We start from the raw sequence: 25,620 nt of genomic DNA on the forward strand, positions 1-25,620 counted from the left end.
TCAGAGTTACTAAGGAAAGGAGTAAAACAGTTATGGCAGTGTGTTGTGTTCATGTTGGAGGAACTACAAACAGAGTTCCCAATTATGTAGCAGATGTCCCCCTAGAATCATTTTTAACAGTCCCCTTGATATGAGTACAGTACAGAAAATGTGGGAATTCAATTATGCAAAGAATAGAGAAGGAAAAAGACACCTTTAGCAAAAATGCTATTTTTTTTATCCAGGATTTTATAGAAAGAGATCCTAATGTTTTTTACAATGAAAACACATCTAAGATTATTACATAGCATAGAAAGTATTAAGAGAGTTAGTGAGTGAGCGAGTGAGTGAGTGTGGGTTTTTGTCCTCATGCTTTCTGCACTGTGAATCACTGGGTAAAAAGAGGCTCCTCGTGAAAAGCATCGACTCCCAGGGGTCAGTGTTTCCATGGCAACTCGACTCCAGCATTCAAGGGGCGACTGAAAGGGAGTTGGAACAGTGCATAGCAACCAACTACCCTTTTTTACACATGGAAACACAGACACAGACACACACAGACACACACACCTGCACACACATAAACACCACCCTGCTTTTAAAACATCCTACACTTCATTTAAGAAATATTTGTAGAGACACAATCATGAGTGCATATAAGTGTTACATCATGGTCACAAAGAGCCAAAGAAAATCCCTTGTTTGTTGTTTTGAGGATATATAAGAAGGTGGAGGGCAGCATGTTTACTCGTTAGTTTATTTACAACTAGTCTGCGACTAATCTGTCTAAATAATACAAACCTTGGTTTAAAGCATAAATATTTTTAGAACATATATGACATAACATATAAAATAGAGTAACCATGCATACGACAGATGCCTTGAATGTCTGTCAGTTAATTAGTTCCATTTCATAAAATGAACCCACCAGGCTGATAGCCACATTTACACAGTTTTGAATTCAGCATATTTGCACACTGTCATAATGACAGATAGAGAGAGGAAAATACTTTAAAAAAAAAGGAGCAGGCTGTGTGTGTGTATGTGTGTGTGTGTGTGTGTGTGTGTGTGTGTGTGTGTGTGTGTGTGTGTGTTGGGGGGGGGGGGGCTGTATGAACAAAGTGAATAGGAAAAGAGTGAGGAAAAAAGGGGTGGTGATTGGCTCAGTCTTGCACTTGTTTCTTTTGTTTCGTTTCCTTTTCACTTTATGCATCATGCTGCAGTGTGCTGCCTGCAGACACGGCACTCCAGAGGCTGATAAGCTCCACTGCTGTGGCTTTAATTGAAGGCAGAAACTAACATTCAATTTCTCACCTAAAAATGAAATAGCAGAATTGTGTTAAAATGGTGAAATGTTTTTTTCCATGAAATACCATTTTTAATTCAGTACAAATTGAGTTTAAGGAGTGAAAGTCACTCTTGCCCATGAACACTGTTAACATTTATTGTACAATACTCATACCAAACATGATATTCTTACATATCCCTGTTACATTTGCCATTCTAATAAACTGCCAGAAAATCTGTGTAATATATTAACAGGTATGGATTTAATATGAACTCTTATCTTTAAACCGTATGCTTACCAATTAAGTAATTGTAGAAAATGCTTTCAAGATGTTTTTCAAAAAAGATATCATAATACTTGTGGTATTTCAGTAAAAGCATACTTATAATTTATGTTAATATTATATCATGATCTTTCAAAATCCACTATTACAGTTTTTTTAAAATAACATTTCATCTGACAAAAAGCTTGGCTCACTAAAAGCATTCGAGCACAATGGGAGGAAATGGGATTCGAGCACAAAAGGTGGGAGGAAAATCTCCAGACCCTCCTGTTATACCACAAAAAAAAATCAGCGAAAGGATAAGAAACAGACAGCATAAGAGAGAAACAGGGATACAAAAACATTTCAGACAAAAAGAGAGCATGTATGTATGAAAATGATCAAGGTCTCCTTCTAGACCTTCATCCATATGGAATCGCTAACCTTTGATGATCCGTGAGCATGTGTGGAGTTTGCTGGGGGTTGTGGGTAATGGGTAATAAAATGCAGAGCAGTCATAAAGGATCTGTGCATTTACAACTGCCGTTTCAAAGCATTTTTTTTTTGCTACATTTCTGCCGCACAAAATAAATAAAATGAGAGCAGAGCCTAAGCCCAGCACAAATTCAACAAAGGAAAAGCCTTATTTTTGCTGAGCTTTTGCTGAAGCTGCAAATGAGACCCCCTGAGCCTGTGCAATCGCACATCTAAAGACGCTCTCCAACAGGCCACGTTGACACAGTGTACAAACTCTCTGAAAACACTTCACACCACTGTAAGTAAACACGAGACCTAAATATGCATCCATTTTCTAATAGCATCATGACTAAACCCGGATCTCTCTCTGTGCTCTCTCTGAAACACACAGTGAGATGGAGGATTTGGTCAATGCCATAGGGTCTTTCAGGGCCCTGCCCAACTCTCCAAGGAAAACAGCAACTGTTCCTCTCCACCACGCACACACTGCCTGTCTCTGTACCCTAGAGTGATGTGTGACTCCACCACCGAAGCTGCTTGCACTTTGAAGTCTTAAGCGCTTGACTCTAGGATAATCGCCTGTCTCCTGATCCCAGGCTTAATCGTCCATCCCTCTGCTGCATCTGTGTGCCCTGACCACTGGCATTAACGCAGAAAAAAGCACAACATATCTAGCAGCTGGTTAAAAATAACACCTTGTCCTTTATCTCACCTCCAGAGTCTCCATTGAGGGTCCAGAAGCATGTTCGCAGTCCTCATGTTTTTGGGTCAAAAAGATGCAAATAGATGCTGACATTTGTTGTCATTTTTTATTCAGAATGAAGTGATGAGTTTGCTGTAGGCTGGAGGATTATTCCCGCCTGTCATTTCCATCCCTCCCTTTGTCACACTAAGCTTTTTGCTTAACCTTTCTTTCATTTTACATCAACCTCTGTTTAAATGCCACAAGTGAAGACAAGTGAAGAAGAACAGAGGGGCAAAATTATTAGACCGTAAATATTCCACATTAACAGAACGTGATTAGGACTCGCTTAGTCTACTGATTACCCTGCATTATTCAATTGTGTGTTGTGGAATGTATCAGTGTACAATGACTCTTAAACCAGAATATCTCTTTCACACACGGTCATGTCGTACATATAATGACCCCCAGAAGCACTCTAAGTCAACAAGGGTCCAAAAATAGTTTGGCCTATAATAACTCCAAATCAAGAGCAAATCCACCTGCTGCCACGCCCACAATGGCTCACATAGTGTTGTCTAGGGGTGGGCAGTATGATCTAAAAACAATATTGCAATATTAAATCGCTGGGATTATCACAGTGTATTCCTGGCCTTCAACATTCTGTGCAGAACCTATACGTGACTAAAGCTATTTTATAAATTTTCTCTCTCTCACTCCCTCTATCTCTCTTGCTGTATATTATTACAGAATCCCATTGAAACTTGCTAAAGAACCCCAGACATGATTAAGCTTTCAGTAAGGATGCAGTGCTGCGTATTGTGGATGCGTGTTCGGTTAAAACAAAAATTTGTAAATGCTGCAGCCTCTATTGATTAAACCTTAGAACTTGATTAACTCTTGGAATGCTTGTGTTTACTTTGACAAAACAGGGATTTTCTTTCTCTGCAGAAATCTAAAATGCCTCCCTACTCCCTTTAAGAGTATACAGTATGTAAATTGTGTAGAAACAAGCACTAGACTTCCAATTAGGAACCGCTTGGGACTTATCCTTAGTGTCTGACTATATATGAAAAAATGTTAATTGTTTACTGACTGTGATCTTTTTAAGTCTGTTTCAAGTGAAGTGAGTGTAATATCACAGCCAACAGATACCAACAGAGAGTCTGATTTAATAAATAATAATTTCTTTTTATCCATGGCATGATAATTTGTTAAATGAATGACTCATTCTTTTTATATTCTTAGAAAGATATAATAAAAGAAGTGAAAAGAATTGAATATAGAAGGGCTAGTGCACAGATCTTACTATATTTAACAGAGATAGAATATTAATAGAAATCTAACAAACTAATGTGTAATCAGAGCTTGAAATCAGACAAACCAAAGACATCTAAAGTTTGGATTGGTAAAACAATACCAGTCAGTCACAACTACTGTCTGTTGTTAATATGAAATATCAAATTTGATCTAAATCTAATTTTAAGTTCTTAAGAATCATTAATAAAGCTTTGCATACATCTGCTATTCTCAACTGGCTTTTGCGACAGTTTCCGCTTATGTTCTCCTAAATGGAAAACTCTTTAGTGTGTAAATATAAAAGTAAATTTATATCTATACATATTCAAGGCAGCATGCATCATGACTGTTCTATGTTCTGTCACCTTGTCCATGGAGAATGAACTTCCCCAAAATGACCGCACATTCAATCAATGGCATTCTTTAAACAGTGTCTAATGACCTTCTTATTCCTAAAGTACTTACAATAACACTTAAAATACCACTTAACACTTAATTACATTAACACTTATGTAAAAAAATAAATAGAAAAAACACAGCAATTTGCGTGTTTTTCTTGACATATTACCTAGCAACAGACATTTTAGACATAAATGAATAAATTATATTATTAGTCCATAACCTAGTGAACCAGTACCAGAATGTATTTACTGATAGAGACTTTGATGCACTTCTGTAAGTCACTGTGGCTAAGGGCATCCAAACGTCATAAATGTAAATGTAAATTTAAATGTATTTCTGTTTGGTCATGTGTTTCAAACTTTTAATTGGTGCCGCATGTGCTACTAAAATGTCAGATTACTGAACAAGCTCCAGAATTATAAGCTGGTGTTAGCAAAGTTATCAGATGACCAATTCCCTGCATCTACACGACATCTACATCTAAAACATGGCATAAAGGCATTCTTTATACATGTATATTTTATGAGTTTGATTTATTATTAATTTTTCGAGCATTTTAGACAGCTAAAATGAATTCCACAGCTTAACTCCCCAGAGGTTAGAGATGATCAGAAGGTGTGATGAGACATAGAGTATAACTCTGATACTGATTAATGAGACATGCAGATTCCTAAGCACTGCTGTATCACAGTTGCTAATGTCTGTCATCTTCTAATGTCTACATAGACAATGTGGCCCACAATTAACATCATTAAAAGATTTTTATATTTAAAAACAATTATCAGCAATGTTTCTGCAATGTGTAATATTTAGTTCAGAACAAAACAGAGGTAGTACAGACAGTAGGAATATCTGTTTTGTTATTCCAGTTTTCTTTAGTGTAAAATAAAAAATAAATAAATAAATAAATAGCAAATAATAAACAAGTATTATTATTATTATTATTATTATTATTATTATTATTATTGAAATACAGTACATACTGAATTACAAATAAATGTATATATAAAACTATAGAAATAATGTAATAATATAAAATCTTTGAATATTCAGTTTTTAGTATTAGAATATAAATGTATTATATTTTTGTATAAACTGTTTTGCTATAGAGTAAAATGCTGTTAGTTGAAACATGCATAAAATAATCAGGCTGACAGCAGCGTCAATCAGAGCCACTTGAGCACTTCCTACAAATGCAACGCTAACTCTTTCCCCAAAACGACCTACATCTCTGACTCCACAGACACACACACACGCACACGCACGCACACACACACACACACACACACACACACAAACACACACAAACACACACATACACAGACTCTGACAGCCAACTTGTAATTCTTTGCTCCAAGAAGAGATCTGAGCCCAGCATTTAGAGGATGCACTTCCTTGTCAGACAACTAGTGTTGTGTAAGCCTTCCCCTCTGCACTGGCTGCTCTCCAAATTGGATCAATACTCAACACAAAAAGAGAGTGACCTTTTTTGCAGTGGATTGATGGATTTGAAGGTTAAAAATGGCATAAATTATTCCTGGCTACCTTCAGCCGCAGACCAACAACCCCACTTCCCCACGCCTACCCACCCCACTTCCCCTGAGACCAGACAGGGAAACGGATGGGCAGATAGTGTCAGACACAAGTAGTTTTTTTCTTCTACTTCCAATCTTTTAGCAATTTCCCTGATGTCGCTTTTAATTTAGCGGGCGAGTGTAGCACACTGCCGTATTTTATGTTTGCGCGTTTATGTGTGTGTGTTCGCTCCAATGAGAACTCTGATTAGATTCAAGCTGCAGGATAATTAAATAGGCTAGTGTTTGTTGGAATCTAGAGGGAACTGGTGGTTTATGTGGCAAATAGCAACACCAATGAAGTCAATCCCCAACTGTCATCATCAATTCAATGAAGAGACATTAATACAGTAGGGAATATGTATATTTCTGATAAATAACATTACCATACTAGGCTGTTCTTGTTACCAGCACTAGATTTTTTTTAATATTTCAAATTTAGATACAAATCCAAATATATTTTCTGATTTTTCTTTCTACTGCTGTCTGATTAGATGCCATAAGACAATATAACAGTATAATACCTCCTTATTAAAATAAAATCACAAACTTTTTAATCACAACATACATCTTTGAGCACACCCAATTAAATAATGTTGCATTACTTAAAACTAACAGAGTCTATTTTCCTGTCTTGGCAGACAAAAATAACTATTTTCCCCAAGTGCACCTCCAGGGAGTGCAATCAGAACCATCTTAGAGTCATGGAGACTTCCTGCACATTTATAGGCCACTTCCTGTAGGGAGCAGGCAACAATAGGATGTGGGAAGCAGGTGTTGCCTTAGTAAGGAAGAGGTCAGAGGAAACTCTGTCGAGTGAGAGTAAATGGCAGACCAAACACGGGAGTAGAAAACTGGGCTGGATATAAAATCTGCAAAGATTAAAAATGTTGCCTATTTGATTTCCTTAAAATCACTTCACAATCAGAAAAAGTAACTCACAATCAGAACTAACTTGTTTTTACCTGAGAGAAACATGAGGTACTTCAGAAGCAGTTATGTAGCAGCCCTGCTAACTTGGATAATGTCAAATTGTGTATTTTAACAGGCTTTCGTTTATTTTGACAGATTTAGTTATATAAAATATCAAATAATGAAATAATGTGAAAGCCTGTGAGAACTACCTTGGCTACCTTGTTTAATTTCTGGCTAACAATTAGCTAGTAGGCTGAACAATTAGTAAAGTATTTCTAAACATCTTTATGAAGTATACTCTTATATCATATTTTATTTTAAAGAACATTTGTAGCAAAGCTCCTATGCTGTTTTTAATAGTAATGTTTAGCATTGTGTACATTCTAAAAGGTTTAAAATAACTTGTTTAACATACTATATTGAATAGAAGAATACTGACATTGAGCTGTGTCTTATATACAACAGTAACCTTTTAGTATGTTTTTGATGATCATCAGATTAAGATCATCATTATGATTTAGAATTTCTAAAATATCAGGATCCATCATGTCATATGAAATCCATACTGTGCATGCTGTTATGTTGGCACGAGGAGGCGTTCCTGTCACAATACTGACTTTAGGTGAAGTTTGGTGTTAGCTGTCCTTATGCCCTATCACCATTTGGCTGCAAGATTAGTGGCTGTCTATCCTTTCAGGAGGCTGGCAGCTGTTGTTTAACATGGCTTCACATCTTATCTTACATCCCTCGGTCAGTGTGCCCCCTGGGGCCCACAGTAATGAGACACATGCCACGACAGCCGCGCTTCTGACAATATGTGCAGAAAAAACGTAACACAGGAACTGAATCAAATAGTGTTATTGTTGTTGGTCCATCCATTGCCGTCTGGCAGATTATACTAAGACACCAGTTCGCAAATGTGCTCAGTATTATTTATCAGATAATAACACACACTTGATCGTTTACTTAATGATATGAATCAATGGTAGCAACATTGTGCAAAGAGGTGCATGGTTATTTTGAAGCTGTAAAACAGAGTGTACATACAAATCAGTCACAGTGTGCTCTCTTATGGCTGCTGCATAGCTGTGTGAGGAAATGAAGAGACAGCAGAGTTGCCATCACACCAGTGCAGAGGTGTGTTGCTTGTCTGATAACTCTTAGAATTATGTGCATTAATAAATAGAACGACAACTACGCAGAAACAGACAGCCTACTTTCACCACCCCCCTTCCCTCCCTTTTCACCCATGAATCGAGGTTATGGCTCTGCAGAGAACAAGTAACACAAGTATAAAGAACACAGTGGCATTAGCGACGCGCTGAGGAGAGAATTACGGTCGCAGGAATAGACATATCATTGTTTTCAATTATGCATAAATAGTGACTTATCACACTCCTTTGCCTGAGGTCGGTTAAATTAAGAGAATGAGAAATAAGCAAGTGCAATCAATGGTAAAAACAATACAGTGGTCTATAGAATCGATAGTGCATAATCGTGAAGTTGACAAGTGGTAATAATTGCTTAAAGAGAGAGCTGGAACACAATCAATGATGTGTATAATTAAGCCATGTGATCACAATCTTTGTGCATTTGTACGCAATCCAAAATGCCAAACTGACTGGTTCATTTTATAACCAAGGCCATCAAGCTTTACAATGTGAGATAATGTTTGCTCCTGAGTTTCTTTCACGTGTTAACAAGATTTTGACTTTATTAGCAGATGTTAGAAGGCCTAAGGTCATTTGGACATTTGCATCCCTCTTAGCACTTCTGAATTAAATAAATCTGAATTCTGCCCTGAACTGCACCACTGACTCTCAGTATACGAGCACAATGAAGTTGTACTCAGGATAACACACTGCATCATAGTTAGATGCTTCAGATTATATCCTGGCACTATTCATCCTGAGCTGTCCTGAGATGTGAAGGAAACAGGAAGAGGAAGTGTCAATGTGGCAGGCAAGGAGCATGACCTGAGGATGCAAGGTCTCACCTGTTTGATGCGGTCTGGGTTGACCGTGGTCTGTGGCTGAAGTATGCTGACTGGCTCTGTTTTGGCTGCACTCTGAGGCATCTCCCGGACCTTTTCAGCTATGAAATCATGGACACTGTTAAGAGCCTCCACAGTGCCCTGTATCAAACACACTCGCTCAGTCGTTCCTACCAAAGAAAGAGAAACAGGGAAGCAAGATTCATTTTTAATTAGGCCAAGTGATGACACAGATCCTAAGATCACAGCAAATTGACAAGATGAACCTTATGTAATGATCTGAATAAAAAGATAGTCATGAGTTTCCATGGAACATACACAATGACCCTGAAACGTTCAGTTTTCCAATTGCAAAGTTTGACAATTCATCCAGTGTTATTACACTGCAATAAAATGTATCCTGCCATGAATTATTATTCAGAAAGCCTTTTAGGCTTCAATAACCACAATATTTTCCAAATGGCAGTGATTAACTGGTGTTCAGCATGTTCTTGTTCATGTTCTTAATGACTATTGGAGTTGTAGTCACATTGACAAAAGTAGCATATTTCTAATTACCTACAAGTTTTCACAATCAACCTCAGCAGAGAATTCTACTTAAGCTTAGCCTTCAAGGGTTTTCCCATATTACTCTCATATCCAGTGCTGGACATGTTATCAATTAGGTCTCTTTGAAATCTTCTGACTGACACTGTGCAGAATTTGCACACAATTAAATAAGATTGATAGCTCCCTGTTAGTGACTAAAGCTCTAGAGTTAAGACATGTGCACATGTACATACTATGAAACTGTGTACATGCACACCAGACTTTTGAAAGCAGCTGCAATAACAGCCCTACTATTTTAGGCAGTCACAGATGGTCCTCCATTAGATAGATGACCAAGTTTCCATACTTAATTAATTCTGGTGTGATATCAGCTCTCAACATGGTTTTAATGGGCGGCAGGAGTGTGCCGCTATTGGGATGCAAATATCAATGTCTGTACATTTTATATACAGTCTATACTCTATACTAAAATGCATACATTCACCACTGTATCAGTGAAAACCCCAGTCCTCTGGTTGCATTTCAAAATAAAGTGTGTACATGAGAGGATAATGAAGTGTCACCCATGCTTCAAAAGCAGCCAAGAATGTAGGCTTGAGTTTCCAAAAACACAACAATAAACACCAAAGACAAGAGTGTGTATGATATCTTGAGAGAGAGAGAGAATTAGAGTGAGGGACAAAAGCCTATAAACTAATCCTCAGCCAGAAACTCTCTAGGCCAGGGAGGGTGGGATGCAAATGGGCCCTTATCAGCAGTATGCAGTAAGGGCTTCCGACTTCCTCTCGCCTGCCATTGTTTTTCTGCAGTGAATGTGTTTGGGTCGGGTCCCACCTTGCTGCATGGTGCTCTACTATAAATAAACCTAACTGAAGGAACATCACATGCATGGCTCATGTTCATTAAAAAATGTCAAAAATAAATAAAAAACAAAACAAAACAAAAAAAGCTTTGCTAAGCTTCTGACAGCTGGTGGCCCAAGAGTAATCTGGGACGGACCAATCAGTAAGGCAGATTATTGAAGCAGAGATCACCATTGTTTTGGTAGCAAGTTGAGAAAGGGTATGCTGTAAAGAGAAACCAATGCAGAAGAAGCCAAAGACCATTGTCACATCAGAGCCAAACTTCTTTGTTAAACGTAAACATAAATGTGCTGTTGTACAGTAGCTATTCTTAATAATCTGTTTATTGTTAGTGTGTTGACAGCCTGATATAAAGGGACTTGGCAGATTGGCTAATTGTGTTAGATGGCACTGAAGGGCATGAGAAGGTCAGTGGGTATCCTCTGTCTTTACACAGAAGGCAAAGATTAGATTTATTTTCCACAGCATGCACTATGCATTTTGGGAACTTTAAAAACCTGTCTCTACAGTTATTCACAGAGTGCAAAACCATCAGTAATGTGTTCTGGACAGTATGCAAGAGCCATCCAGATGGACCTCAGCTGTAAAATTTGAACACACATACAAGTCCTGTGGGTGACAGTGTGGACTTTTGGCTCAGATTTGTGCCCTTCTTTCAGCGAGATGTACCTTCCAGGAGCAAAGACAGTCCAATATATTTATCTACAACCTCATCTGATATACATTAGCATGTGTGCAATCTCCCATAAGGAAATATCATTTGCTTCAGGAAGAGTATGAAGAAAGGCCTAGAAAGGGTATTGTCCAGTTTATTAGTTTTATACAGTCAGCTAGGGAATGCCACTGTGGCTGTATGGTAAATTGTTTTTTTGGAATTGTTAATTGAGTGAGTCATACATTCCTCCCTTGCGGTGGCTATTTTGAGCTTCACTTCACTAGTACTGCTACTGAAAAATTTTAGTGAAAATTTTTTTTACATTTTAGTACAAATATTGTTGGAATAACTGAATATTCATTATAATGAATCACAATTCTGAAGTGTTCTTGAAAAAATAAGATGCATCTTAGAGGACTGAGATTCAGCACACAGGCTTTTATGAAATTGGATATTTATCTCCTCTATTTAGTCAGTGAGTGACAAGTTAATACATAAATTACTGTAATATCTACCTAATTCAGATATCTACCTATAAAATATCACCACGGGTGAAAAACACTGGTCTCTGTAAATGGAAGGGGTAAATGGGCAATTGATGTGGACCACCAATTTCAATCCCGTCATGATATGAAGGTGTCTCTGAGCTTTAAATTGGCAGTAAGATTTTGCCATAGATGCGGCAAATTAGATTCCCCTCATCTGTCAGCTATCATCTTAGATCAGCTAAATTTCTAAAGAATTACTTACTATACCTTACAAGGTACTATTCATGCAACATGCTAGGACTCTTAGAATATTCAAATGGAAATGTGACAGTCCAGAATCATTTCAGTACTGCTAGATGAGATGAGATGAGATTTTATGATATGATAAATTCCAGCAGTGACTCTAGTTCTGTATCTAACTCCAGGATCTCCTTTGCACATTGTGCTCCTAAAAGTATGTCCTTGGAGAGTGGAAACAACTGTCATTCAAAAAGTGCTGATCACTACACATCCAAATTCATTGGAGGAGGCAGGAAGATGGATCAATCAATGGATTGACAGGTCACTGAAACCACAGATATAACCTCAGAAAACTCAATAACCAATTACACTGCAGCTTAACGGATGAGAGCAACTGTTGGAACCAAAGGAAGAGCTGTCGGTCTCAGATGATATGAACGTTGTTTCCAGGAAACAGTCTCCACACCAAACCCTCATATCTGAGCACATTTTGGCTCTTACTTGATAAACGCCTTCAGAGTCTTCTAACTGAAGCCCAAAGGGGCTGTAGAGCATAGGACCCTGCCCTTAGACCAGTTTGCAGATGTTCCTTGGCTTTACATTCGAATCATTCATGAGCAAATGAGAGAAAGTGTGCAGTTCTATGAAATGGAAGGAGCAGCGATCACCCTTCCGCTTGTATGTTCCTGTCTAACCAACACAAGCCAGTTGAATGTAGTCACCAACCAGATGGGTCCAGTAAGCAATAGCCATTCAAAAGGGAGGGATGTAAAAGTGTGATGCAGTGAGGTTGATTGGAAGGGGGGACATTGCAGGCCCTATGACATAGCTCCATCACCACGGCAACTGGCAGACCCCCTGAAAATATTGTGGGGCAGCTGCAGATGATGTAATGTGTTATTATTCAAAGTAGAGAGGCAGCATGCAAGGCAGTGACAGCAAGGCAGCATTGCATGTGCTTATGTCATTATGTTAAAGATGTTTCCACACAAATCACTTTATATCTTTGAAACTGGCCATGCAGTTGATTTGTCAGTTTACTTTTGTGCTCCCCTGTGAATACAAATGCTGCCTCAGCTGAACAGTCTGAACTGCAGACTTTGATTTAGGAGAGAGGAAAGAAAGATTTTGTGACCTGTACTTTGTTCTCATGTTTGTTTGTGCAGCACAGCTTTTCTTGCCCCATGCAGCAGACAGGGAAAACAGTGCAGGAAGGATAAGAAAGTCTCAGAAGAATAACAAAAGCCTTGGAAGAAAGGGTGAATTCCTTTACAGTGATGTCATCTTTATTGAGGGTTTCATGTCCCTAACTCCACATGACTTCTCTCTTCAGTTTAACCTAATCATGAACACCCCCCCCCTCACACACACACATCATTTCACCCGCAGCTAACCCCCCACATCCCACCCCACCACACCCAATGTCGACATGAGGCCCACAGTAAGAAACAGCTGGAGAATCATAACTACCTTCATCTTTACTCTTAAGCATGCTCTTTTTTTCATTTATCCAAAACCTTTCACACTATGCTGGGAGATTTGATGATAGCCAGAGCACAGAGCATGGCCAGGAGGAAAGAGGAATGCAAGGAAAAGTGCAACATAAAATACAAAAGAAATGTAAAAAAGTGCAATGCTTAGAAGATATATATATATATAAATAAAGGGAAGCAGTTTCAGTTCTTCTTTCTGCTGCCTTACACACTCTCCATTGCTTGGCAGGTTATCCTGTTCCAAGCCCGGTCTATACATGGCACTCAGAATAACATCCATGTAATATAAATCAGATCTGACTGTGAGCAAACACGTGAAGGACATTTCCCCTCAGTGTATCTGTGTAAATTTGCTAAATTTGAGTGTTTAGGTGACTCATTGATGAGGAAGTGACTTAAACGCATAGTGCCGAGACCAGATGGGAGTGCTCTGCAGATTTAAGGAGGGAGTCAAGGAAGTCTGTCTCCAGCTATGGTTAGTGTCAGTCAAGAGTTTCTCTCTTTTTTTCACTCGGGAGTAGGTGTCTTTTACGCACTTTACAGCCAGCCAGTGCTGTAGGACATAGCATGGTTGTAAATAAAAAAATAGCTGTACCTTGGTTAAGTCATTAATTCTCTGCAGGTTGTGAGGCGGTGATAATAGGGACTGCACACGTGGCTTTGCCGACTGTAAATAAATCTGCACTATATTTCTCTTATGTAATATTGATGTACTGTTTCATGTCATCAAAAGAATTTTGCCATATACTGTACAAGATAATGCCTCGATTAATGAAATTATTTTTACATTTTTTGTTATTTAAATTTGTATAATAGAAATGTTTAGAAAATGTTCTTAAATTGCAACTTTGATTTGCATACTTACATAATGCTTTTGGAGATGTATTGTCATGTAGCCACTTCTATCATATTAAAAAAATGTATTATTTCCCATGTAACTATAGTGTTAGTAGTAAAAACTAACAGTAGTAGTAACATTATGTTGTTGCTATGTTATCAGACATTACTGAAGATATCTGATAGCATTGCACATGCTGTACTGTTGTGTTTTTCCCAACTGGTGAGTGTAGACAAATATCTGTGCTCAGTACCCAGTAAGAAGATTGGACAAATTCAGTGTTTGTTTATGGAATGGCACACTTAAGGACGTAAGGAAATAACAATAAAATGCTGGATCACTTGTTATTACAGTAAGAAGAAAGGGCTATAATTTTCTTCAAAACAGCTTTAGAGAACATTTAACAGAGAGTGCTTCAGTATGCTTGAATATGAGTTGAGTATTGCATTTCACAATGCAGCATTATCCAATGTATGTAATACATCGTTTGTTAAACATTGCTATTAGATACTGCAAAGGCTGTTCAAAGAACTCTACATGTAATCTAGTAGGAGACCTGAACACCACTATGAGATAATAAATAAATTTGATGGATTTATTTATGTCATTGATTTATGGCTTCATGATTGTAATGGAAAGTGAATACTACTACTACTACTACTACTAATAATAATAATAATTGTTATTATTTATTTATTTATTTATTTATTTATTTATTTTTATATAGATATAAATTTAACCTTTACAATAGTCTTGGAGGATTATATGGATTATAAATGCTTTAGTGTTCTCTGCTTGTTAGACAGTATTATGTTACTTGCCCGTTTACATTTACATACCACAACTAATTAAATGTGCAGTGTATTTTCTTAGCACTACAACTGAAGGCTTATCTGAGTATTGTGCACTGAGAATGAGGTAATGTATAAACACATAAACTTACATGGTTGTTTTATGGACACAAACTCACATCCCTGAGCCTGTTTGAGTTCTCTGAAAGCCTGTATGATAAATGCAGCTGGTTTGAATTCTCGGTCAGCACAGCTGATTCCGACAGTGACTGATGTTCTGTCCAGCATTAAGCTGAGGAACAGAAGGGGGAGGAGCCATTCCCTATTTCACTGTACTCCAGTACCCCATCGTAATCCACGGGGGCGCTCAGGCGACCTAATTAAGATCCCTCCCTGCTCTGCATGAATAATAAAGCAGTCTGCCCAAGTTGTGGAGTGACAGAAAAGCATGTGTGTGTGTGTGTGTGTGTGTGTGTGTGTGTGTGTGTGTGTGTGTGTGTGTGTGTGTGTGTGTGTGTGCAGGGCGAAGGAAGGAACATGCTGAGACTCTCTTTTCACACTGCCTGTCTCCACAGCTGGGCTCCTCCTCCAGGGCCTTTAGATCCCTGCTAACACAGATCACACTCTGCACTTGTCTACTTTAGCCTGGACCAATCTGTAAAAACACATCACTGTTTCCTACACAGGTGTCCTCACAAACAACTCAACTCAACAATCTTATACCTTTTTAGAAACAATGAAAATTGCTGCAGTATTTGGTGTCTACTACAAAAAACACAAACATTTCTATTCACCTGCTATATTAACGCCATCTTGCGTTTCCTCTGTTGGGATTTCTGCAACTGGCTGTGTATTCAAAATTGTTCCAAAAAGCCAATACTCATAATTAGGCTTCCCAATTTGTAGAGGTAATTAATAATTAGTATGTGATCAGAGAGAGAGAGAGAGAGAGAGAGAGAGAGAGAGAGAGAGAGAGAGAGAGAGAGAGAGAGAGAGAGAGAGAGAGAGAGATTCCATTAAATACCTTCTAATGATATTGAATTTTTAGAGAGCCAAATAGAAGTAAGAAAATTTCAGTTTCAAAAATAAGCTTATTAAAGAACATCTGGTAATCTGCATTGCTTGTTTCTTCATAGTATACAATTAAATAGGAAATACACCATTGTGCCCCATTTTGGGTCTCCTTTTCTTAAGAATTATGCTGTTGCTAATTGCTTATAAAAACTGCTACACTGCAAACATAATACATGTTATAAGATTTTCTTTCAAAGTAATGGGATGATCCATGCATTTGCTGATCATATAGATGGTAGAAAGGGGGGAAATCTTTGCATGTGTTGCGATGGTAATGGATGGATGTAACTCCAAGCACTGATTTGTGAGTTTGTGATTGTGAGACTTTTGTGAGTGTGTACAGGGCTAATGTTTCTGCTTGTGTACATGATCAGACTCTGCAGTGAAAGTATAGAAGGGGTAGGTGGTTGGGGAAGTAGCACTATTGCTGGATCTTGATGCTTTTCCCTCACTGTCCTCAGCTTGTTGAGTGCATTTCCCACTGGTGGTTTTGGGTTCCACACAAGTGCACTGAACCCAACACACACCTGTCCCTCCTCAACCGCAGTCTGTCAAAGTTGTCTAAACACTGCCTGTCTGGGTGACAGCCAGACTTGATCATTGGCATGAGCTTCTTTGCCTCCAAAGCAGGCAAAATATTGGAGCCACTCTCCTCGTTGTGAGTCCAGCATTTCATTTTCTCTCTCCATCTTGGATCCGGACTTGCAGCCAGACTAGTGGAGTGAGCCAATACAGAGTTTTGGCTTTTTATCACAACCTTCCAGCACCACTAACCCATAGCCAGGTTTCCATTTACAGTTTTCATCAGCAAAGCCCCTGCGCCATGTGGTCCACCTCTGTATTCTTCTCTCGGGCCAGTTCACTCTCAGTCCTAAAACCAACAGATGTGGTCCTTAGACCAAGGGGACTGAGATCGTTGTGGCATATATTTGCCTGTTTCTTGAGGTTGCTCATTTTTGTGACCTACATTACTCTCTCCAACTTTTCCTTTAACAGTGACCTTATCCATGGTGACTGGAGAATGCTTTCTGTTTTACATCATACACACAATCTGTTCCTTATTTTGTACAGCTGGAATTTCAGTGAGGCAATGAGGTTGTGGAGCCAAGCAAGCATGACCAGAAACCCAGGCTCTGTCCTGCTTACACTGTCCAGCTGTCAGAGTGAATATCGAGCATGCAATAGTGCCGAATTGCATGCATAAGGACCAAGCTCCTCCATGAACAGCATGCACACTGTGTCAGTGCCTTGACAGTGCCTGCAATGTGCTACTGGGTAGCAGGACCTCAGCTGGGATGTAGGTGCAGTCATTATCCAGCACCAAAGAGCCGAAGGGGCCATCAGGGTGAAAAGTCTGTGTATTCTGCAGAGATGCACAATAGCTAACATTTGGACCAAACTCCCTCAGGCTGAGCTAGGTAAATGTACAGAAAAAAACAGTTCTGCTTGTCAAGAGAAGTTTTATTTAATAGCAGTTGCCAAAAATGCATACGTTATCATCCTGGCCCTCAGCAGGAAGTGACAGGCTCAGGAGTTACAGCACTCCACTCACAAAGTGCAGCATCCCCATTAGGGACTAAACAGAAGTGTTCCTTTCCTAACTCAGTGCATGAGTGTAGGAGTCTTTTCACTAGTGAAATTTGGCCTTTCTCCTCTTTCCTGAGATTTGGCATTGAGTACACTGAGCAACCAGACAGCAGAAGAAGACGGTAGCTTTTAGTGACAAAAGCGCTTCTGAAAAGCCAGTTTCTCCGGCTGCACCTGCCCAGTGTAGGAGAGGGAGGTGACTCTGTGGGTAAAGAGGGCTGAAAGCTCTGATTGTGATGCCGGAGATGCACGTGTGGCTTCATCGTATGCACACCGGCTACAAAATCAGGAGTAACAGCAGCAAATATGCAGTTGAGATGAGTATTCTAAACTAAAAAAAAACACATTTTAATATATATTTGCCTTTGTGCTCTCGTTTTGCTCAACAAGCCGTAGTTTCACTGTATTTGCTGGACGTTTTTGGGGGGCATTTGAATGAATCTGGTGAAGTCTGAGTAAGAAAATAGCAATTAGCAATCAGCAAAATAGCAATTAGCTATCTCCTTTGTGTCTACAGCTTCACGCGTCTGAAAGGGAAGAACCATATACTCTCGCCAGAACAAAAGACATGCGGTGATGTTGCTATGCTGTTATTCGGTATGAACAAACATTTTAAACCTACTGCAAATATTTGCATTACATCTAAAGGAAATAAGCACTCACAAATAAAAAAGTACTTTAAAGGCATCAAATGACAACCCCAAACATGTATACAAGCTTCATACTTATTACACCCTATGCTTAAACCTGTTTGCTTGTTTTTTCTCCTCTCTCTCTAATAAGACAAAAAGATCAAATGTCAACAGGCATTAAACCTGACATGAACTACAGCTGTGCTTCCCATTCGTGCTGCCACACTTACACCACCTTCAAGTCCAGCACTGGAGGAGCAAACCAAATCTACAACATACCTAGCTTTTTTTATCCAACAAAGAGATTTTTCAGCAAATTTCAGCAGGGCAAGTCATTTCTTTCTCTGACTTATACATAGCCATACACAAACACAGACATTGGCATTACTGTGGGGTCAAAGATAATTAGCATTGGCTGATGTGTTGCAATTAAGTGAAGCGCACAGCCTGCGTGTTGAAGGCGACGTTCCGACAGCTGACGGTTTTCTCGACTGAAAGAGAAATGAATCATTAGAGACTGATGGGCTAGAGGTAGAATATGGGGGGATGTATGTGGTTTGCATGGGTGTGTAAGAGAAAGGCATAGAGAGCATGTGAGACAAGAAAGATTGAGACAGAGAGAAAGAGAGAGAGAAAGAGGGAGAGAAAGAGGGGGAGAGAGAGAGAGAGTGTGTGTGTTTATATGAGAGAGAGAGAGAGAGAGAGAGAGAGAGAGAGAGAGAGAGAGAGAGAGAGAGAGAGAGAGAGAGAGAGAGATGGGGGAGAGTTGCGGGGTCATTCAGTAGGGATTAAAGGGAAATAAAGGGGGGTTGAGAAGGAGGAGCAGGAGGCAGCTGCGAATCTCACTCTCTTTTACGGAGCTATGGGGGCACAGAGGGGGAGCTTTGTCCCTTATGCTAGGAGGTTGGGTCTGCTCCAAAAGAAACCCACCGCTTGCCCTCAATGCACCTCTTTGTAGCAGCTCACCACGATGGGGTTTAAAAAGAAAGGTGGCCCCCTGCAAGACACAATGCAGCTGTCCATTGTCCTGGACTGAAGTAGGAGGCTTTTCTTACTTAAAGCGCCGAATGCCTGGGCATACATGCTCTAAACCAAGCTATGAAATGATTATACATTCATAAACACATTATGCAATGACAGTGACTGCTACAGTACCCCAAAAGAGCAGGAGTGTCACTGCAGTGAATCTGCAATCAGAGAAGAACGCTCAAGACCCCTATATTCTGTGATTGCAGAGTGATCTAACCAAGCAGAGGCCAAAAAGGGCTGGCAAGCAGATGGCCTGATTAGCATAGTTGTATTTGATTTTCATCAAAGCTTGCAGTCATGTAATTATTCTGCCTTCAAAGAACAATGTCCGCATAAAGGCCACTGTTGTATGACCTGTCACACTGTGCCTAAAGCTTTCACGCTGAAGCTGCTATAATAGGTATCTTTTTTGGTAAAAAGCTGTAATCCTTGTCTGGCATGTTGGGCAACTGATTTAGAAACATAAAATAAATAACATGAATGCAAATATATTCTATATGCATTCAACCAATATTTAAAAAATCATATTGTGCAAAATACCCTAACTTAAGCCTATATCACAGTTTACAATATAATCAAGCCACATAATAATAAATGCTAATTATTGTTTAAACATGTTCGTCAGATTGTCCACAATGTTTCTTAAGCTTTCATGTCACTCTTGTTTGGTGGGTAAAAGTACAGTATGTTATTGTGTCCAATGAGAAAGAATAAGCAATACTGTGCTTAAATTTCTCCAAATTAAAAAAATCTGTCCTACAAAATGAGCTCTCATATTTTGAAATGTGTAGGATAAAATATAAAAATATTTTATGTACAAAATATCATATCACCTATTATTAGTGCATGTGTAATATATAAATATATATATCAATATTTACAATTTAAGCAAACCATCCAGAACTGCATCCAGAAGTGGAACAACATGACCACAACCACAACATCAATATCTGCAATATCAGTACAGCAAGACATCCATTGTAGGTTCTTTACTCTCTTCCATACTTCAAAATGGAGGCAGCCCTGCTGCTTTGTGATTGGATTCGAAGTAACAGGGCTTCTCTACGTGACCAGACTTCGGAATCACACATCCATCCTGCAGCTGAGCGACGCAGCCACACGCCATCTCTCCTAGAATCCATAGCGAAACAAGAGGACAGGAGAGAGATAGTGGTGGTGTTCTCAGACTATGTTGATAGAGGGGGACCTCTTGCCTCTGGAGACGTCACTTTAGTTCGCGTCTCCGAGGCGACTGTGTATGGATGCAAACAAAGCTCCTTTTGTGTGGGGGAAGGAGAGGCGTGTAAAGAAAGGCGTGTTAAAGTAGGGCCCCCCTGTGTAGATCTGCACCAACAGGATGAGCCTACTTATATAGGTTCAGCCTCAGCACGTTGTTATAGGACTGTCAATCACGTCAGTCAACTCAGAGACAAATCTCCTAGATTTTCATAGATTTTCAGCATGGATGTTAAGATGAAATCTTTCTAACTGGAGTTTTTCTTTGATAGATAAAGAATCATTGAAATAAAGTGAAAGAAATAAAGTAATATATTCACACCTGGATATCTTAAGCTGTATATGGCATAAGCTGTTTATAATTCATTTAAATGATCAAATAGTTGACAGAATTGCATAAGAATATATGAAACAGTGAATGATTCAGTAACTCCTGCCACATAAGCCATATAGAATGAAGCAAAAATAATAAAATAATTCAAATCAATTAAGCAGATCACCAAAATGTCCACAGAAAATAAAGAATGAAATGAACCTAGCAATCTTGGGTCATTTACTCAGCATATTTTAGTTATAGTCAAATTGCCTTATACGCATTAGCTCTTGTATGTGATGGACAGCCCATATGACAGCACCGGTGTGTTAGACTCATCAACAAGCACTGTGTAAGGAAATGTATACACATTATTTCTTAAATAAATTTTGTCAGGTCTCTTCTTTCCTGTATATAGTGGGGGGTTGGACAGATTTACTGATGAGCTCATCAGAAACCACAGGGAAAGAGAGAGGTGGGAGGCTTTCTCCTCGAGATGTAGTCATCAACTCATGTCCTCTCACAAAGAGAGATGAAAATGTATCTGGCCTACAGTAGTTATGTAATGTAACACAACACAACTTCCTATATCCCTAAGCTTGTTTTTATATAATATTTCTCTGTTTTATTCCTGTTTTAATGATTACCACATGTAGTAATTAGTAATCACATTTGTACATTCAAATAAAAAAATTTTCCTTGTGGAATCCCAACAGCATGGTATTACCCCGACTTTCCATTGCTTACTTTCTCTCTGAGCCTGTCTGTGTCTCTAGCTGTCGCACACTCAAATACACACCTCTAAGGGCAGATGGGAAGCCAGCCTGTTTGCCCCTCCCCCAGTCTGGAGGACCTGTGCGGTCAGTGATGTCAAAGGCTCTATTGTCATTAAAAGTGTCCCAGCAATCTTTATTGTCCTGCATGGCTCAGGACAATCTCTGATCATTCAAACGACTGGATACTCAATCACTTCTCTCCTCCCTCTTGTATTCTTTCTTTTTCTTACTACCGCTGCAGCTTTGTCACAATAGACACAATAGACCATCATGAGCAGATCAGAAACTAATCAGTGATAAAACACAGTATTAATTCACTATAAACAAATTCCTCTTGGTATGTACAGGGAATGTTCGTTTCAAACATGCGCATGCAAATAGGATGATGTCTAAAGCACGTGGCACTTCCATAACAATATGAAGATATGCAGCTGAGCCGAACCATTGTCATGCATGCCAAAAAGGAGGGATTGAGGCTCTCCTATTTTTGAACCTCCACACATAAAACTGGCCCATAATCCAAGACCTCCTGCTGGCTGTATCTCTCCATCCCCCTACACGGGACACAGACGACATTATTCTGAGCCTCTGTGCTTGTTAGCTTTTAATTCCTGATCTAATGATGCCACCCTATTAACTGATGCTCATATCTGAGAGCAGATAAAACAGGATTCATGAAAGGTCTGATCTATCTAAGTACAAAATAAACTAATTGGAGAAGCTAAATACTGTATTGTAGCTAAAAAAAATTGGCAAGCCATGTACAAAATTAGAGAGGATCTGATGTTTTTCTTTCCTTAGATTTATTAGGCGTTTGGAAAGTCAGCTCAGAAGATGATTGTTAATGTTGCAGGCGAAGGTCACCCTGTCAGCCAAGGATTCATTTGAAAAGAATTGTGGCATGTGCTGCAGCCAGGACGGCAAGGACTGTAGTGTGAATTATCAAAATGACTTAGGCAGGGGACCAGCTGGACAAATGGGTAAGAGTGATGAAAAACCGTAGGAAAAACACAGGGAGTGGATTGGTCTCTCTCTCTCTCTCTCTCTCTCTCTCTCTCTCTCTCTCTCTCTCTCTCTCTCTCTCTCTCTCTCTCTCAATCTCTCTGGTGCATTTAGCCACAATCTCATTTCAAGAAGCAAGTGCTTCAGGACAGATCGATACTATTTGTATTGTGCGCACATAAGGGAGGGTTTGAGCTGGTGGGCTAGTGTGTGGGAGGAGGCATCACTCCAACTTTCCACAATTGATCCACTGTCTAAAATCTGCATCAATGTATTTATGGTGAGTCCCATCGTGGCTTTTCATTTTAATCGACTAAAAGGCTTTACATTTGAGCTGAAAAAGTACAGCACCTTTGAGACCTCAGGAGACAGCAAAGTGGACAAGAGACAGATGGAATGACCTTAACTAAGGACAGTACATGCTGTGTTATGTCTGCGGTGAGCTCTGAGCACATCACAATATAAAATAATGTTCCTCGGCGAGAACAACTCAGCAGTTGGTAGTCAGTATGAGAGTCCTCATGATCACTGTCCATATCTTGTCTTGACGACGAGTTTAATCTGCGCCACTCTGTGTAAGGATTAGCTGAACATGGGGGTCTCAGGCACTGACTGGTACTGAGGGCATCACTGAGGCAGAGGCCAGCCTGTATAACGTCACATGGAAAAGAAAACAAAGCCATGAGAGTCTATGGGAATCTCGTTTCTCCACTAGACACTCGGCCAAGCCCCAGATGCTCCCTGACAAGGCTTCTCAGACAATGAGGCTTTTACACACTTGAAGAACAATAAAAACATGCCTCTATATATCCCACTATTTTAGGGGCTTTCAGACAAAACTGATTATCAACCCTCAAATGAGTTTCAATGAAAAATATGACAAGCAATTTAAACATCATATTTAGACTGTATAATCTCAGTAGTTGGGCTTTACCATGTCTAATATGGTTTGGTGTAGCTTAATATAAAGGTTTAAGCATAAATCACAAACTCAGATCTAATGGTTTTATTCGGCATATAGGGACTTATAGCATCTTCTTGGCTGATTCGGTCTTCACTAGTCTGTGTTAATTATCCTACTGGTTACTGCAATAATGATCCTTTTTAGAAATTGATAGCATCTAATAATGATGATTCAGATAATTGTGCTGTCACAGATTAAATAGCAGACAAAAGAGCCTCACATCCCATCAGTGTGCAAAAAGCTAAAAGCTTAAGAACATCAAATAAACTAGGAACATTTCTATTTAAAACAGAAAAACAGAAAGGAAAAATACAAGCATCTAGTTTCTAGGCCAGATATGTAACATTGGCTTTTCATCATTTAGTCAAAAAGCTTTAGACCTAAGAAGATTACAGGGGAGAAATCAACAATGTCGATAATGCATGGGGGTGGGATGTGTGTGTGTGTGTGTGTGTGTGTGTGTGTGTGTGTGTGTGTGTGTGTGTGTGTGTGTGTGTGTGTGTGTGTGTGTGTGTGTGTGTGTGCGTGTTTGTGTGCGTGTTTGTGCGTGTGTTTGTGTCTGTGTGTGCATGCATGTGTGTGTGCAAATGTGTGCATAGCTGCATGAGGGGGGTTTTGAGCTGCTGCCCGAGAATTAGCTACTGAAAACCACAATCATTGTGCAGGATTAAGAGAAAGCTTTAATAACGCACTCTGCTCACCTCTAAGGCACATGAGCCGAACGTGGGATCAGTTGCATGGCCTACACTGCTCAGCCCAGAATAAGGCATCTTCAAGAAATATATAATGCCACATTCATTTAATTTGTTTCTGCCCATTTATGCCAGTGATTTTGGAAAACTTTTGCATAGCATATCAGAATAGAAAAATAAGAAAATGATTAATAACACCTGCCAGCACTGTCACCCGGGTCAGCAAATGGGTTGTAAAATTACTGTAACAAGTACAACATTATAATTGTGTTGTCTTTGTCTTGTATGATCTCAGAAGAGATGTGTTGTTGCACACTACATCTGCAAAACAAAACTACAAGCCAAAAAAACAACATTGGATGGTCACAGAGATTACATTTTCATACCTGTTTTCACAAATTATTCTACCAGCATCAGTCACAATAACACTTGCAAGCAACCACTGTACATATCTGGCGCTTTAGTCGCTGTGTAAGCTCAAGAAAGACAGAATCTGAAAAAAATAATCTCCAAGAACTAACCAATGAAAGTAACGGTCCATCAAATCAGAAATTCTTTTGACAGATAACGTCTCTCGCAGCCAATGGTCTGGAAATGATTTGGGTGTCTGATAGGTGGTGCCTATCTAAATTTATCGCATAAAAATATTTTACAGCAAAAAGTTAAAAACAAGGGTCTACGGAAAACATTCTGTTATGTTACATAACTAACATAACTAGGTGGAAGCTATTGGGCCATGCTAGTACAAGCCATCATCACTAAGTCTAGCTAGTCAACTCCCACTCTGGCCTGCTTTCAGTGGCAAAAGCAGCAAACACCTGGGTAACCAGCATGAGTGAAGATCACTTCATTTTCCTCTCTCCTACACACTCACTCCTTCACTCACTGACTCACAATACTCACTCATTCGCTCAGTCTTTGTTTCAGCATCATGACAGCATCATGATATTTTTTGTCATAGAGTACTGTAATTAAATACATCAATATTCAGACATTTTGGTTAGTCAACATTTCTTTCAAAATTTTTGTTTTAAAATTAGATTAAAATCTTTCCTAAAATGTACATGACATTGGTTATATATTACAATATTGCTTTGCATCAGACCTTCAACACCAGAATTTTGAGGCCGATATATTAAAAATTAATTCGAGCTAATAAGTGTGTGTTTTTGTGTTTGTGTGTAAATAATGACTAAACTAGGCAACATTAGAAGCTTCCTAGTCCTTCATTTATGATTCTCATATTTTTTGCTAAATTGTATGTTTTACCTACATCTTTTAGAAAACTACTTTTGGAAAACACACAGAAAGACACAAACTCCTCACAAATAGACTTTCTATAATAAATATGTTTAAACAGAAAACATGATACATTGCATGACAGTTAAACAGTTACACATTTTTGGGGAGATATTTAAAAAGCCATTACAAAACAAATGAAGTTGTACGTGAAAAAATTCACATTCTGTTCTACAAATTAAAATTTTATATAAACATTTCTTAAACAATAAAATATATTAAGACTTTACT

At 39.0% G+C, this 25,620-nt stretch overlaps 1 protein-coding gene across 1 annotated transcript in view; it reads right to left on the reverse strand.

The window, feature by feature from the left end:
• Window positions 1-25,620, reverse strand: part of nova2 (NOVA alternative splicing regulator 2) — a 48,167-nt gene that overhangs the window by 13,235 nt on the left and 9,312 nt on the right. Inside the window, exon 3 of the mRNA XM_027147449.2 lies at window positions 8,872-9,038. Within this exon, the coding sequence (XP_027003250.1) occupies window positions 8,872-9,038 (167 nt within the window). The remainder of the gene's footprint in view (window positions 1-8,871; window positions 9,039-25,620) is intronic.

This window comes from Tachysurus fulvidraco, chromosome 11 (assembly GCF_022655615.1).
Source record: "Tachysurus fulvidraco isolate hzauxx_2018 chromosome 11, HZAU_PFXX_2.0, whole genome shotgun sequence".
Classification (NCBI taxonomy): Eukaryota; Metazoa; Chordata; class Actinopteri; order Siluriformes; family Bagridae; genus Tachysurus; species Tachysurus fulvidraco.